At 41.1% G+C, this 15,685-nt stretch overlaps 1 protein-coding gene across 2 annotated transcripts in view; it reads right to left on the bottom strand.

The window, feature by feature from the left end:
• The window catches only part of SLC22A15 (solute carrier family 22 member 15), a 96,861-nt gene that overhangs the window by 19,132 nt on the left and 62,044 nt on the right, over positions 1-15,685 (bottom strand). For both annotated transcript variants that reach the window (XM_069601497.1, XM_069601490.1), the window contains 3 exons: positions 13,340-13,555; positions 7,630-7,770; positions 374-459 (listed from right to left, as the gene is read on the bottom strand). In XM_069601497.1, coding sequence (XP_069457598.1) covers positions 374-459; positions 7,630-7,770; positions 13,340-13,555 — 443 coding nt within the window. The remainder of the gene's footprint in view (positions 1-373; positions 460-7,629; positions 7,771-13,339; positions 13,556-15,685) is intronic.

Here is a 15,685-nt window from a genome sequence, read left to right as displayed (position 1 = left end):
TCTCCAGTCTCGTGATTGGCTGGACCAAGGAGGGCAATCTGCAGCCTTGGACAGAGTTTCCTTCTGTGCAGAACTAAATGGCCCTCATCATCATCAAATAAACAACTCTAACAACACCAGTACTGCAGTCCAGACACCCCAGATGGTAGCTTAATCGCCTGAAAGAATTAATAGTGCACCTCTAAGCACATTATTCACCCAGAGAATAGTTTAGGCAATGGAAAGAATCTGGCCCATTATACCCCACACAATTGCTAAATAATATGCAATCACAGAAATGAAGCATGGCATATGGTAATCTCTCCACTATATTGAGATTCATTGTAATAAAAGTGCTGTTCAAAACCCCCATGTAGAAATTGAAAAGGCATACCTTTCTTTTCTGGAAGAAAGATGACAATAAGACAAGCCAGTCCTCCGAGGCACAGAAATGCTGCCAATGTCCGCTTCCGACCAAACCTAAATAAAACAAAGAAGTTCACGTCTCTCGAGAGAAACTTACACATTCATTTCCTCCATCCCCCAACCTTCCTTCTTAAATGTCCCCACTTTTATCACATGTTCATCTTTTCTTAAGGAGTGGATAGCAAATGTGACTGACTAAGACATGACTTAAGCAACCATCACAAAGCAAAGGGAAACCAGCTGGATGGCAGGATTAAATGATGTGTGTGGGACAAGAACAGAGAACCATCCCATCTACTTTTGTGAGTGCTTACTACGTTCTAGGCACTATCGGAAATGCTTTCTATCTCTATCATCTTATTTAATGCTAATAATCAGTCTTTAAGACATGTGCTTAAAGGTTCTCCATCTTCTAGAAAATAAAACTAAAACAGGGAGAATTTTATCTCATTTATTCATTTTCTGGTTATTTGTATCTTAAGCAGTTAAAATTTTATACACCTCTTTTTCTCTTAAAAAGACAAACAGAAGGAAATTTCTTGTTAGTGTATCAGAATTAAGTGAAATTCATTGCACACTTTCTTGGGAGAAATAATTTTCAAATAAGAGCTCTAGACTTGAAAGAAAGATATGAACATTCATAAGCCTTCCTTTACTAGGCAATGTGCGAGGTCCTCTGTGAGGAGCTTCAATGTCACTTGGTACTTTCATGATAATTTTTCCAGGGGACTTTCATAATCCCTGGTTTAAGGATAAACACATCGAGGAACATAACTTCTCAAAGTCATTAAATTAACACGTGGCTAAGACAGGTCTGCCTGACCCCCAATGTGGTGCTCCTTCCTTCTGCTTCAGGTTTTAATCCTGACTCCAGTGGTGGTGGCTGGGGGACAGGGAAGGATGCTAGTCTCCAGGTTATTGTGCTTAATTTAACAGTCAGCATCCAATGTCTTTCAAATGATAGGCATCATTCAAGGCAGGCATTAGGGATTCAAAGACATACAGGACACTCCATGGACTATGTCCTCATGACACTTTACATGGTTGTCAGAGTGGGGCACCACTCTACAACAGGAAGAACACCTGAGGGGTGACTGGAACAGATTTCTGGATACGTTCCCTGACTCAGCCCTTGGACCATGAGTACACTCAGTGGTGAAGAGAGGGGTCAGCAGAGGCAATTGGGACCAGTCCCCAGAGAAAAGCCCTTCAACTGAATGGAATCTAAAACTGCCCTTTAAAATAAGCTGACCTCAACACCCACAAGGACAGCATCCAGTACATGCTAAAGGAATGATGTGTTTTTTTTAAATAAAAATGATGACTTCTAGAAAATGAGAAATGGTATAAGCCAATTGATTTCTAGCTCACAATTTCCAACTGCCCTGGTCAGGGGTTTAGTAATAGAAGGAATCTGAGAAAGCCAAGGAATGAGTTCTCTATAAAAGAACTTTTAGAAAATATTTCAAAACTGTGCTCACTGACTATGACTGGCAAAAGCAGGATCTATTCTTCCCATCAACAAAGTCCAGTGGGACTTAAAAGGAAAGAAAAGTCTTTCTCATTCCTCCAGTTCTTTGTCTTATGTGAGAGCTTCTAAATGACCGTGAGTGGGTCATGAAATTCTGATTGGGTCATGGAGTTCTATGTATGTCGAGCTGATATTCCCATGTGTTGAGATGAACAAATTTCAAACAGCCTGCTCAAAAACAGTCAGGTGGTAAGGTCTTTTAATACTGGATTAAAAATCTATGAAGACCTAAATAGACATTTCTCCAAAGATGTGTGGATGGCCAATCAGCATAGGAAAAGATGCTCAACATTGTTAATTATTAGAGAAATGCAAATAAAAACTACAAGATATCACCTCCCACCAGCCAGAATGTTCATCATTCAAACTCAACAAACAATAAATGCTGGCGAGGATGTGGAAAAAAGGGAACTCTCCACACTACTGGTGGGAATGTAAATTGGTATAGCTGCTATGGAGAACAATATAGAAGTTCCTTAAAAAGGTAAAAATAGAGATACCATATGATCCAGCAATCCCATTCCTGGGCATAAATCCGGAGAAAAACAGAAAAGATACCCTGCACTCCAATGTTCACAGAAGCACCATTTACAGTAGGTAAGACATGGAAGGAACCTAAATGTCCATCAACAGATGAACGGATAAAGATGTGATACATAAATAAAATGGAATGCTACTCGGGCATAAAAAAAGAGCATAATAATGCAACATGGATGAACCTAGAGATTACCATACTAAGTGAAGTAAAGCCGCTTAGAGAAAGACAAATATCATGACATCACGGATATGTGCAATCTAAAATATGACACAAATTGAGCTTCGTAGATATTATCATACAAAGTGAAGCCAGTTACTTAGAGAAAGACAGATATGCTATTACTTACATGTGGAATTTAAAATATGGCACACATGAACTTATCCACGAAACACAGACATAGAGGACAAGCTTCTGGTCACCAAAGGGGAAGGGCGGGGAGAGATAAATTAGAGGAGTCTGAGACTGGCAGACACAAACTGCTATATATAAAATAGATCAACAGCAAGGCCCTAGAGAGGGTAACGGGCAAGAAGGCTAGGGGTCTCCAAATGGAGGGAACAGGCTGCAAGTGTCAGACGCGTCTCTCTCAAGTGGCAGGAGGAAACAAACTCTGAGCCTCAGGTTTTCTCCCTTCTCTACACAAAATTAAAAGGAGGCTTCTCTTAGAACTCTGTGTCGCCATGATGACAGCTGCTTCCACCTGAACTTAACTTTTCCCAAACCTTGAGCTAACCTACGCATTTTTCTATGGAAATGTTTTTCTTAAGCTATGTTAATGAACTATGTACTTACCCTAGACTCTGTCTTTCTTCAAGTCAATTCTGTTTAAGACACAGAACCCATAAGGGCTCACCAAACCAGTACGTTTTACTCATACAATTATTCTCTTAATCTATGTTAATGAAACTATAGGTTTTGCGTGGAAACCTGTCTTTCTTCAAGATTCATATCAATCATTTTATGGCACGGGATGATTTACCTTGACGCAGTCAATAAGCAGAAGTAGATGTTTTTCTGGAACTCTCTTGCTTTTTCGATGATCCAGCGGATCTTGGCAATTTGATCTCTGGTTCCTCTGCCTTTTCTAAATCCAGTTTGAAGTTCATGGTTCATATACTGTTGAAGCCTGGCTTGGAGAATTTTAAGCATTACTTTGCTAGGGTGTGAGATGAGTGCAATTGTGCAGTAGTTTAAACATTCTTTGGCATTGCCCTTCTTTGCAATTGGGATGAAACTGACCTTTTCCAGTCCTGTGGCCACTGTTGAGTTTTCCAAATTTGCTGGCATATTGAGTACAGCACTTTCACAGCATCATCTTTTAGGATTTGAAATAGCTCAACTGGAATTCCATCACCTCCACTAGCTTTGTTCATAGTGATGCTTCCTAAGGCCCACTTGACTTCGCATTCCAGGATGTCTGGCTCTAGGTGAGTGATCATGCCATCGTGGTTATCTGGGTCATGAACATCTTTTTTGTATAGTTCTTCTGGGTATTGTTGCCACCTCTTCTTAGTATCTTCTGCCTCTGTTAGGTCCATACCATTCCTGTCTTTTTTCGTGCCCATAATGCCCATATTTGCATGAAATGTTCCCTTGGTATCTCTAATTTCTTGAGGAGATCTCTAGTCTTTCCTATTCTATTGTTTCCCTCTATTTCTTTGCACTGATCACTGAGGAAAGCTTTCTTATCTTTCCTTGCTATTTTTTGGAATTCTATGTTCAAATGGGTATAGCTTTCCTTTTCTCTTTTGCCTTTAGCTTCTCTTCTTTACTCAGTTATTTGTAAGGCCTCCTCTGACAGCCATTTTGCCTTTTTGCATTTCTTTTTCTTGGGGATGGTCTTGATCACTGCCTCTTCTACAATGTCACGAACCTCTGTGACATAGAGTTCTTCAGGCACTCTATCAGATCTAATCCCTTGAATCTACTTGTCACTTGCACTGTATAATCATAAGGGATTTGATTTAGGTCATACCTGAATGGTCTAGTGGTTTTCCCTACTCTCTTCAATTTAAGTCTGAATTTTGCAATAAGGAGTTCATCATCCTTATGATCCTTACCACCCTTATGATCCTTAGCACCCAGTCTTGTTTTTGCTGACTGTATAGAGCTTCTCCATCTTTGGCTTCAAAGAATATACTCAGTCTGATTTTGGTGTCGATCATCTGGTGATGTCCATGTGTAGAGTCTTCTCTTGTGTTGTTGGAAGAGGGTGTTTGCTATGACCAGTGCGTTCTCTTGGCAAAACTCTGTTAGCCTTTGACCTGCTTCGTTTTGTACTCCAAGGCCAAATTTGCCTGGAGTGTTTCTTGACTTCTTTCTGTACTCCAGGTGTTTCTTGACCTCCTATTTTTGCATTCCAGTCCCCTATAATGAAAAGAGCATCTTTTTGGGGTGTTAGTTCTAAAAGGTCTTGTAGGTCTTCATAGAACCATTCAACTTCAGCTTCTTCAACATTACTGGTTGGGGCATAGACTTGGATTACTGTGATATTGAATGGTTTGCCTTGGAAACAAACAGAGATCATTCTATCATTTTTGAGATTGCATCCAAGTACTGCATTTTGGACTCTTTAGTTGAATATGATGGCTACTCCATTTCTTCCAAGGGATTCTTGCTCACAGTAGTAGATATAACGGTCATCTGAGTTAAATTCCCCCATTCCAGTCCATTTTAGTTCACCAGTTCCTAAAATGTTGATGTCCACTCTTGCCATCTCCTGTTTGATTCACTTCCAATTTGCCTTGATTTATGGACCTAACATTCCAGGTTCCTATGCAATACTGCTCTTTACAGCATCGGACTTTACTTCTATCACCAGTCACATCCACAGCTGGGTATTGTTTTTGTTTTGGCTCTCTTTATTCTTTCTGGAGTTATTTCTCCACTGATCTCCAGTAGCATACTAGGCACCTACCAACCTGAGGAGTTCATCTTTCAGTGTTTCAGAAAAACATCTACTTTTGCTTTATTGACTACAACAAAGCCTTTGACTATGTTGATCACAACAAACTGTGGAAAATTCTTTTTTTTTTTTTATTTTTTAAATTTTAAAATCTTTAATTCTTACATGCATTCCCAAACATGAACCCCCCTCCCACCTCCCTCCCCATAACATCTTTCTGGGTCATCCCCATGCACCAGCCCCAAGCATGCTGCATCCTTATGGGAACACCAGACCACCTGATCTGCCTTCTGAGAAACCTGTATGCAGGTTGAGAAGCAACAGTTAGAACTGGACATGGAACAGACTGGTTCCAAACCGGGAAAAGAGTACATCAAGGCTGTATATTGTCACTCTGTTTATTTAACTTATATGCAGAGTACCTCATGCTAAACACCAGGCTAGATGAAGTACAAGCTGGAATCAAGATTGCAGGGAGAAATATCAATAATCCCAGATATGCAGATGGCCCCACTTTATGGCAGAAATCGAAGAAGAACTAAAGAGCCTCTTGATGAAAGTGAAAGAGGAGAGTGAAAATGCTAGCTTAAAACTCAACATTCATAAAACTAAGAGCATGGCATCTGGTCCCATCACTTCAAGGCAAATAGATGGGGAAACAATGGAAACAGTGGCTGACTTTATATTTGGGGGCTCCAAAACCACTGCATGGTGACTGTACCCATGAAATTAAAAGCTGCTTGCTCCTTGGAAGAAAAGTTATGACCAACCTAGGCAGCATATTAAAAAGCAGAGACATTACTTTACCAACAAAGGTCCATCTAGTCAAAGATACGGTTTTTCCCATTGTCATGTATGGACGTGAGAGCTGGACTATAAAGAAAGCTGAGTACCCAAGAATTGATGCTTTTGAACTGCGGTGTTGGAGAAGACTCTTGAGAGTCCCTTGGACTGTAAGGAGATCAAACCAATCAATCCTAAAGGAAATCAGTCCTGAATATTCATTGGAAGGACTGATGCTGAAGTGGAAACTCCAATACTCTGACCACCTGATGCAAAGAAATGACTCATTGGAAAAGCCCCTGATGCTGGGCAAGACTGAAGGCAGGAGAAGGGGACAACAGAGGATAAGATGGTTGGATAGCATCACCAACTCGATGGACATGAGTGTGAGTAAGCTCTGGGAGTTGGTGATGGACAGGGAAGCCTCGCATACTGCAGTCCATGGGGTTGTAAAGAGTCAGACACAACTGAGGGACTGAAATGAACTGACTCACCTTGTGGCGATGTTATCTCAAAATGCATGTTATGGGTGAGGGACCTGGTGCCACTCTGAGTTTTGAGACATTTCCTTTCTCTAATTAGCAGCCTGCTGCTGCTGCTAAGTCACTTCAGTCATGTCCGACTCTGTGCGACCCCACAGACGGCAGCCCACCAGGCTCTTCTGTCCCTGGGATTCTCCAGGCAAGAATACTGGAGTGGGTTGCCATTTCCTTCTCCAATGCATGAAAGTGAAAAGTGAAAGGGAAGTCGCTCAGTCATGCCCGACTCTTAGCGACCCCATGGACTACAGCCTACCAGGCTCCTCCGTCCATGGGATTTTCCAGGCAAGGGAACTGGAGTGGGTTGCCGTTGCCTTCTCCGTAGCAGCCTGCTGATAGGTATATAACATATACCTACCATAGGCTAGCAGGTGGGGCACTCTTTCTGCCCCCTTCTGATGTCTATGTCAGAAGCTTTGTCTTATCTCTTATAATTTAATAAAACTTTATCACACAAAAGCTCTGAGTGATCAAGCCTTGTCACTGGCCCCAGATTGAATTCCTCTCCTCCAGAGGCCAAGAATCCTGGTGTCGTCCATGGCTCAGCAACAACCTTTCACTACTGTATGGCACATGGAACTATATTCAATATCTTGTAATAAACTATAATGCAAAGTGTTATGAAAAAGAATATATATATATATATGTATAACTGAGTGGCTTTGCTATACACCAAAAACTAACACAACACTGTAAATCAACTGCATTTCAATTAAAAAAAAATCTACAGAATGACTCATAAGCTTGAAACCCAAGGAATAATACACTAAAAAATGAATTCTCACTGTGTTTGGTCTGAAAAGAATTCTGATCACCATGGAATACTTAGCAGATACTGCATATGGACAAAGACAATAATATTTGGGTGTTTATGCATGTTAGTGTATGTGTCCTCTACACAGTACATTTCGTACCCACTCATACTCACCATCTTTGGTTAATCAAGTAGATGCAGACAGGGTAAGATGGAATCTCTATGAGGCCAGACAGGGCCAAGTTGGCATAAATGTTTCCACCTAGATCACCTGCACTCAGAGTGAGGCCATAATACACCAAGCTGCACACGAACCTGCAATTGGGGGTGAAAGACAAGAAAGACAATGAAAAAGTCCATAAGAATTTGTCAGAAAAGATTACAATACTGGTTCAAGTAATGCCTTCTGTCTCAAAGAGTAAGTTTGACTCCCTCACTAGGCTTTCTATCCTAATAGAATTTCTATACTAGGACAAAATTTAAAAAATAAAGGGGCCTTGGAAATGATGTTAGCAACATCTAGATGCTCTATAAAGCAAACGAGTCATCAGGTCCTGAGAGAGATGTCATTAGTGCCCTCATTACACACTTCTGCATTTATTAGAAGACAATGACTCTATTTTAAATTTATTTAATTCAACTATTTATAAACACTTGCCCTAAGCAGTCATTGTGATATTATGAAAATGACTCTAGAAAAGAACTCCTAGGGAGCAAGCCAACAGGGGACGGTATTGAGAACACATGCTAATAAGTGCCTGAGTCGCCAGTGGGTGGCCTGCAGGCCAGAGTGACAGGGACTGTAACACCTGGCCAGAGTCTCAACCCCTCCTGGCATTCAGCAGGTGCATATGCTGCAGACAGCCAGAACAGGGAAGAGAAGATGAGGCCGTGGCAGAGGCAGGCTCCTCTAGGACTATCAAAGCCCGTCACTGATTTCTGGGCAGCATTGCAGAAACATCGAGGCAGCACCTCTTGCGTGGCAGATATTGTGCCAGGCGTGGAGCCTATGTCTTACAGCCCAGAAGCTATGCTGGAGAAAAGGCCATCTTGAAACTCCAAACTGGGGAGTAACAGGAACTTCTTCCAGACTGAAGGGAATACAGCACTCTCTGCTTATCCACAGAGGATACGTTCCAAGACTCCCAGTGGATGCCGGAAACCATCGTTAGTATCAAACCCTTTATATACTATTTTTTGCCCTAGACATCCATACCTATGATAAGGTTTAACTTCTATCTTGGGCCCAGTAAGAGAACATCTGAATTGCTGGCATCACTACTCTTATGCTTTGGGGTCATTACTAAGTAAAATAAGGGTGATGTGAACACAAGCCCTGCGATATGGACAGTTGATCTGATAAGTAAGACAGTGACTAAGTGACTAACAAGCAGGATATGCTGGACAAAGAGATGATTCATGCCTTAGGTGGGATGGAGTGGGAGCGTATGAGATTTCATCATACACTTAGAATGTCGCACAATTTAAAACTTATGAGTTGTTACTTTCTGGAATTTTTCATTTAATATTTTCAGACTGTAGTTGACCTCAGGTAATTGAAACCACAGAGAGCAAAACCTTTTGTGCCTAGGAAACTGCATTATTAAAAATAAAATGAACTAGAACAGAACATAAATAAACCCTGAAACTTGGCTTTGTTAAATATGAATGCATTTTGTAAACTAAAAATTTCTATACAACAGTAAAACACTTGGGTTTTGGAAATTCATTAGTTTTACGTTTATACAGTTCATTTTGACAAGTGTTAATTACGAGGAAACTCCCACTTGCATCCCTTTTCCTTAGAAAAAGTCCAATAGGCTACAACTATGAAGAGATCAACAGGAAAGGGAAAGCTTTCTTTCCATCTCTGCCAAAAAAGCAAAGTGGGCCAAGTGCCCTAGGTTATTATTAAGAATGGGCCACAGGAACCAAGGAGAGGGAAGGCAAGGGAAGAGAGGTCCCTGGAGATGGCCTGCTGAGTGACTCATCCCTCTCTGGCAAATGAGCTCCGGCAGCAGCTACTTCCCATTACTTCGTCCTAGGTGGAGCTGTCATTCATAAACTATGGATGATGAGCAGAGTCACAGCTGGGACATCATGGGTAAGGATGCAAGGCAACAGTGAATTGTCTGTTTTCCCTGCCTGCTAGTACTTTGCTGTGAGCAGCAAGCTAAGCAAACTGAAATATTTTCCTAATTTTTTTTTCTTCACTTCACACAGCCTGTGGGATCTCAGTTCCCCAACCAGGGATTGAACCTGTGTCCCCTACATCAGAAGCACAGGGTTTTAACCACTGGACTGCCAGGGGAATCCCCTTCCTAAAATATTTTTTAAATCCTTTCCATCTGCAGTGGGGACGAGACCCTCCTCTTACTTAATGCTATTCCTACTGTATTGTATGTGTTGGTATGTATTTATTCTGCATTTAAAATAGAAGTCCTAGTGAAGTATTCCAGACATAGAAATACACATACATATTTAATTCAGGCTGTGAAGGTAGTAAGAAGGGCACAAACAAACAAAGCCGGTTCAAGACACTAGAGGAGCTTAGCTGGTGGTAAGAGAAAATCGGGAGAACGTGCAAGGCCTCTGGTCCCGAGATGGGGACCCCGCCTACAAATTTCCTTGATGGTAGAGTGGTCGTTTGGATGCATAATCACAGCTATTAAAATCATTTCAATCCTGTTTATGGGACCCAAACAAAAATTTTAAATGCTTGCATAATATTTAACAGTATACTTAGGGCATCATGGAATTATTATCCCACACTACTGTGGGAAATAACCAAAGGAACAGATGTTCAACACAGAGGTATAATTTCACTCCCCAGTTAAGGCTTTCTTCAATGACAGATCCACAGAAAAGATTTTAGAATTTTATAGCATCTTCAAAAAGAATGGCACTATGTGGAATGACACTGTCTCTGTTATCGTGTATTTTAGCATTCTGAGCCCTGGGGGAAGAAGTTTATTTGAGAAGAGCTCCTTTGGCTGTGTAAGACACAAAATAAACAGGAATATTCTCCCTGACTCTGGGTCTAATTTATTTGTTTGTCTATTTTTTTTAATCCCCTGAAGTCCAGAACCCAAAAATTAATATTCCCAGGGAAAAAAAAAAAACCTTAAAATTGTAAGTAAGTAACCCCTAAGAAAGCAGATGCTTCCTTCAAGGCAGAGGGTTTGACTGACTCTCTACATAACACACAAATGCAGTTTTATGGAGCCTTAAAGTACCTGAACATACTTTGTAAGCATTTCCTTTACAATTGATAGAACCTCAAATTAGTAGCTCCCATGGAAGGACATAGAAACTGGCATACTGAGTGAAGTGAGTCAGACAGAGAAAGATAAATATCATGTGATGTTGCTTATATGTGGAATCAAAAAAAGGGTACAAATAAACTTATCTACAAAACAGAGTTACAGATGTAGAAAACAAACTTACGGTTATCAGCGGTAAGGGGGAGAGACAAATTGAGAGACTGGGATGGGCAGATACATACTGTGTGTGTGTTGGGGGGTGGCTGCAGTGTGTGCTTGAACTCATTTGCTAAGTCATGTCTGACTCTTTGTGACCCTGTGTACTGCAGCCCTCCAGGCTCCTCTGTCCACAGGATTTTCCAGGCAAGAACACTGGAGTGGGTTGCCATGCCCTCCTTCAGGGGATCTTCCCAACCCAGGGATCGAAGTTATGTCTCCTGCATTGGAAGGCAGGTTCTATACCACTACCACCACCTGGGAAGCCCCCATACGTACCCTACTACATATAAAAGAGATAACTGACAGTCCTTCCTTGTGCTACTGTATAGCACAGGGAACTCTGCTCAAAACTCTATAATGGCCTATATGGGAAAAGAATCTAAAAAAAATGGATGTATGTATATGCACGACTGATTCACTTTGCTGCACACTTGAAGCTAACACAGCAGTGTAGATCAGCTGTACACCAATAAAAATTTTAAATTAATTAATCGATTGTTTTAAAAATAGGTTCCCTTATTCCCTTAATCCCCACGCCTGCAAGCTTGTGTCCTTCATTCAACATTTCTTATGTATCCATGATATTCCAGCAGCAAGCTGGCTCAGTGAGCTGGTATGACCTGGCCCCTAACCATTTAGGTGATAGCCAGGGTTTGATTGGGTGGGAAAAGAGAATCATGCTATAGAAAACTATCTTTGCAGCTTCTTATTCTCAATCTACTGTTCTTTTCAGCTTTATATATATGATTAACTTCATATAAAATGACTTCCCATGTGAAAAATACAAGTTTCTATGTAGCCTTCTTGCCAAATACATGCAAACCACAGCACAACCATCCTTTACGCCAGTAAATATGATGTTCATGTCCAATCCTGGACCAATTACACTTATGGCACTTTAATGGAATGACTATTAAAACACATGGGTACTCTACAAATTCTACATATGGATTATCCATTTCTCCCTTTTCCACAATTTTATTCTTTCAATGGAACCATTTTGAACCATTCAGTGCAACCTACATTAATGCTAAGAACATTGTGAGGGCAGGTCAGAATCAGCCAAACTAGAAAATCAGGTTTGGAGAGTGCTAACCCATTCATTCACTGACTGGCACCAGGGCTTTGAGGCTGCTTTGAGGCTGTCATGTGGCACTCCTAGGACACTCCTAGGATCTCATTCATAGGAGGGATAACAGTCAGCTCACTTGTTGAGTCAGTGAGTGGGAATGTTAAATCAGAATGTGCTACCTACCTGAGGCCAAAACCAAGGGGAGGTGCTTCAAAGTCCTCAGAAACTCTTCTGTCCCTGGTCTGTCTGCTGCTTTCCTTCTTTTTTAAGGAGGAGGGTTGGGGGATTTAGGTCCACCTAGTCAAGGCTATGGAGAAGGCGATGGCACTCCACTCCAGTACTCTTGCCTGGAAAATTCCATGGACAGAGGAGCCTGGTGGGCTGCCATCCATGGGGTCGCGAAGAGTCAGACACGACTGAGCAACTTCCCTTTCACTTTTCACTTTCATGCATTGGAGAAGGAAATGGCAACCCACTCCAGTGTTCTTGCCTGGAGAATCCCAGGGATGGGGGAGCCTGGTGGGCTGCCGTCTATGGGGTCACACAGATTTGGACATGACTGAAGTGACTTAGCAGCAGCAGCAGCAGCAGCAGTCAAGGCTATGGTTTTTCCAGGAGTCATGTATGGATGTCAGAGTTGGACTATAAAGAAAGCTGAGCACTGAGAATTTATGCTTTTGAACTGTGGTGTTGGAGAAGACTCTTGAGAGTCCCTTGGACTGCAAGGAGATCCAACCAGTCCAATCTAAAGGAGATCAGTCCAGGGTGTTCACTGGAAGGACTGATGCTGAAGTTGAAACTCTAATACTTTGGCCCCCTGATGCAAAGAGCTGACTCATTTGAAAAGACCCTGATGCTGGGAAAGATTGAGGGTAGGAGGAGAAGGGGACGACAGAGGATGAGATGGCTGGATGGCATCACTGACTCGATGGACATGAGTTTGGGTGAAATCCAGGAGTTGGTGATGGACAGGGAGGCCTGGCGTGCTGCAGTTCATGGGATCGCAGAGAGTCAGACATGACTGAGCGACTGAACTGAACTGAACTGGGGGATTTAAAATTTACATTAGATACTTCATAAGCAAAAATGTGTTTCTGACATCTATAAATTCAGTAAACCTCCCGGCAGGCACCATTATTTCCTCCTTGAAAGGGAGGATGCTGAGAAAGCTCAGGTGAGTACAATGCCTAAGGGAGGCAGGGGAGGGTTGTTTTTTTGAAAACAATCTCATGCTGAACCCAAGAGTGAAATTTTCTGTAACCCTGAAGAAAGAAGAGATTATCAATAACCTGGGTTGCAGATCAACAGCAGAGCTCTTAGAGAGAATTACCAGATGAACATCAGGGTCAGCGTGTGCCCCAGGAGCACCCGGTGACGAAACAGGTCCAGGAAGCTGCCGGCCTCCTCGCAGCTCCCGTCGGCCGGGTGTGCCAGTGAGAAGCTGCACCTGAGTTGCCGGTTCCTCTTGGCGATGAGGCACAGAGCGGCTTCAGCTTCACGCAGCCGACCCTGGGAGTATAACCAACGAGGTGATTCAGGAATGGATCTGAAAGAGACGTAATCAAAGGCTGTATATTCATATAGGTACATACACACCAGAAGGAGACAGATCCCCCATGCAGGACATGGTCCCCAGACCACAAGCGGATTCCATGTTAGGTTTAGAGCTTGACTCTCCCAATGACATGTGGAAGAGAGAGGGCTACAGAGGGCAGCTGTCAACAGCTGCCAACATTAATAATGGCCTCTTTTATGAATGGAAACCAAAAACATGCTTCCAAAGCTGCAGCGAAAAAAGCAGACTATGCATTTACTTTTTTCTACTTATTTTTAATTGAAGGAAAATTGCTTTACAGTATTGTGTTGGCTACTACCAAACATCAACATGACACATTTACTTTTCAGAAAATTTTAATATATTAATAGCAATTTATAATTATAAATTATATACATAATATAGAAACAGCAATACAATACTGAGTAATTCTTCATAAAACATGCATCAGAGATGAGACTCCAAATCATGGTCAAGTGTTGTTAGAATAATATTCATAAACATAATACAGAGTTTTTAAAGATCTGAAAAAGCCTCGCAAAGATTAAAATCTCTATTATACATCAGAAAAGAATTTTTAAAGTGTTTTTAACATAGTGATGCTATTTAAGAGGTAGAGATTATTTGAAGACTACATATAAAAATGAAAAAGAAGTGATGACATTTTAGCAGCTCTAGAGCTTTTAAAGCTTTAATATTTTCCAGTCAGCTGACACACTCACTTTAATATGTCCTGAGGATATTTCCTGATCTCCCAAGTCCTTCAAGAAACAAAGCTTATTTTCTGGTTAACTTTCAGTTTCAAAAAACAACAGCTGTTTCTCACTATAGCTATAAAGTATCGAACATTTCTATTGCCACAGCAGTTCTCTTTCATCAGTTTCAAGACAGGTATTATGCATCTTTTCTCCTCTTCACAGTTCTGCATATTTTTAGGGGACCTTTCAAAACCAACCGGTGGCAGGAACATGGACACCCTGTTTATAAAACACAGCATCAAACCTTTTGATCTAATTTGATATTATTTGACTAAAATGAAACCTGTATGCATTTACTTTTCTTTGATGTACTTGTTTTTAATTGAAGGATATTTAAAGTGCCTTCTAGAACTTCCATGCCTTTCAGTACGGAGAGTGAAGGGCAACCAACACCACAGTTTGTAACTTCATGGAGAGCCAGTTCGTCAATAACCATTTGAGCACTTTCATTTTGCATGAGCAATGTAATAAGTGCTGAGAGGAAAGACAATGAAAACCAAAAAAGGCAGGCATTTTCCCAGGAGTTCTGCTCGGGGGAGAGACTATGCAGGCACAACATTTGGTTATCAACAAAGGCTTCTATAACCTCCTGAAAAAATTCCTTTATCCACCTTTTCACTGCTATCTGATTATTGTTACTAATACACAAGTAAATAGCCAAGTAAAATGCCATTTGGTTGGAAGTTAGGCCAGCCGATGATGATCATCTGATCAACCGGTCCTATCCACAGGGCCATATATGAGGTACAATGTAAAACTATCTGATCAAGCCTAAATACAAATAAGAAGAACATAAGACTGGTGGGGTGAATATGGAGAGTATCCGTGGGATAGAAATATAACTGAAATAACAGAAACTCTATTATAGTAAACATTAAACTGAGGGGGACTAGAGGAGTGGTAAAGAACCAACAAGGACACAGTCAACATATTAGCAGTCACTATCATTATATCTCTGACTAATTTATTCCCCCCTTCCTATTAAGGTTCTCTGTGTTTTCAGAATTGCTTATAAGCAATAAAGTCACTTTTAAAACTTTATAAATCATGTTTAAAGATGGTATTTGAGAGATACTCAGGTTTTAGAAATTTGACTCTGTTAATAAAACTATTTCTACTTGGATTTATCTGGATGATTTAAATTTAGGACCTGATATTTCTCCACATTTTGAGATGCCGATAAGCTTCTCAACAACGAAGCCCCACCCAGTTGCCAATGGACAGATTTAGGACTACGAGTTCTAACGCGAACTGATTATTCCCACAGAACAGTAGGGCATGTTTCCAAAAGGAAAAGGAGGCCCTTGAATATGCTGCCCTCTACACAGTGTCCTGATCACTTTTAGAAGCTATATTGCTAATT

The sequence above is a fragment of the Ovis canadensis genome, chromosome 1, assembly GCF_042477335.2.
Source record: "Ovis canadensis isolate MfBH-ARS-UI-01 breed Bighorn chromosome 1, ARS-UI_OviCan_v2, whole genome shotgun sequence".
NCBI lineage: Eukaryota > Metazoa > Chordata > Mammalia > Artiodactyla > Bovidae > Ovis > Ovis canadensis.
The sequence above is the reverse complement of the archived record's forward strand: the minus strand, read 5'-3'. Positions and strand labels throughout refer to the sequence as shown.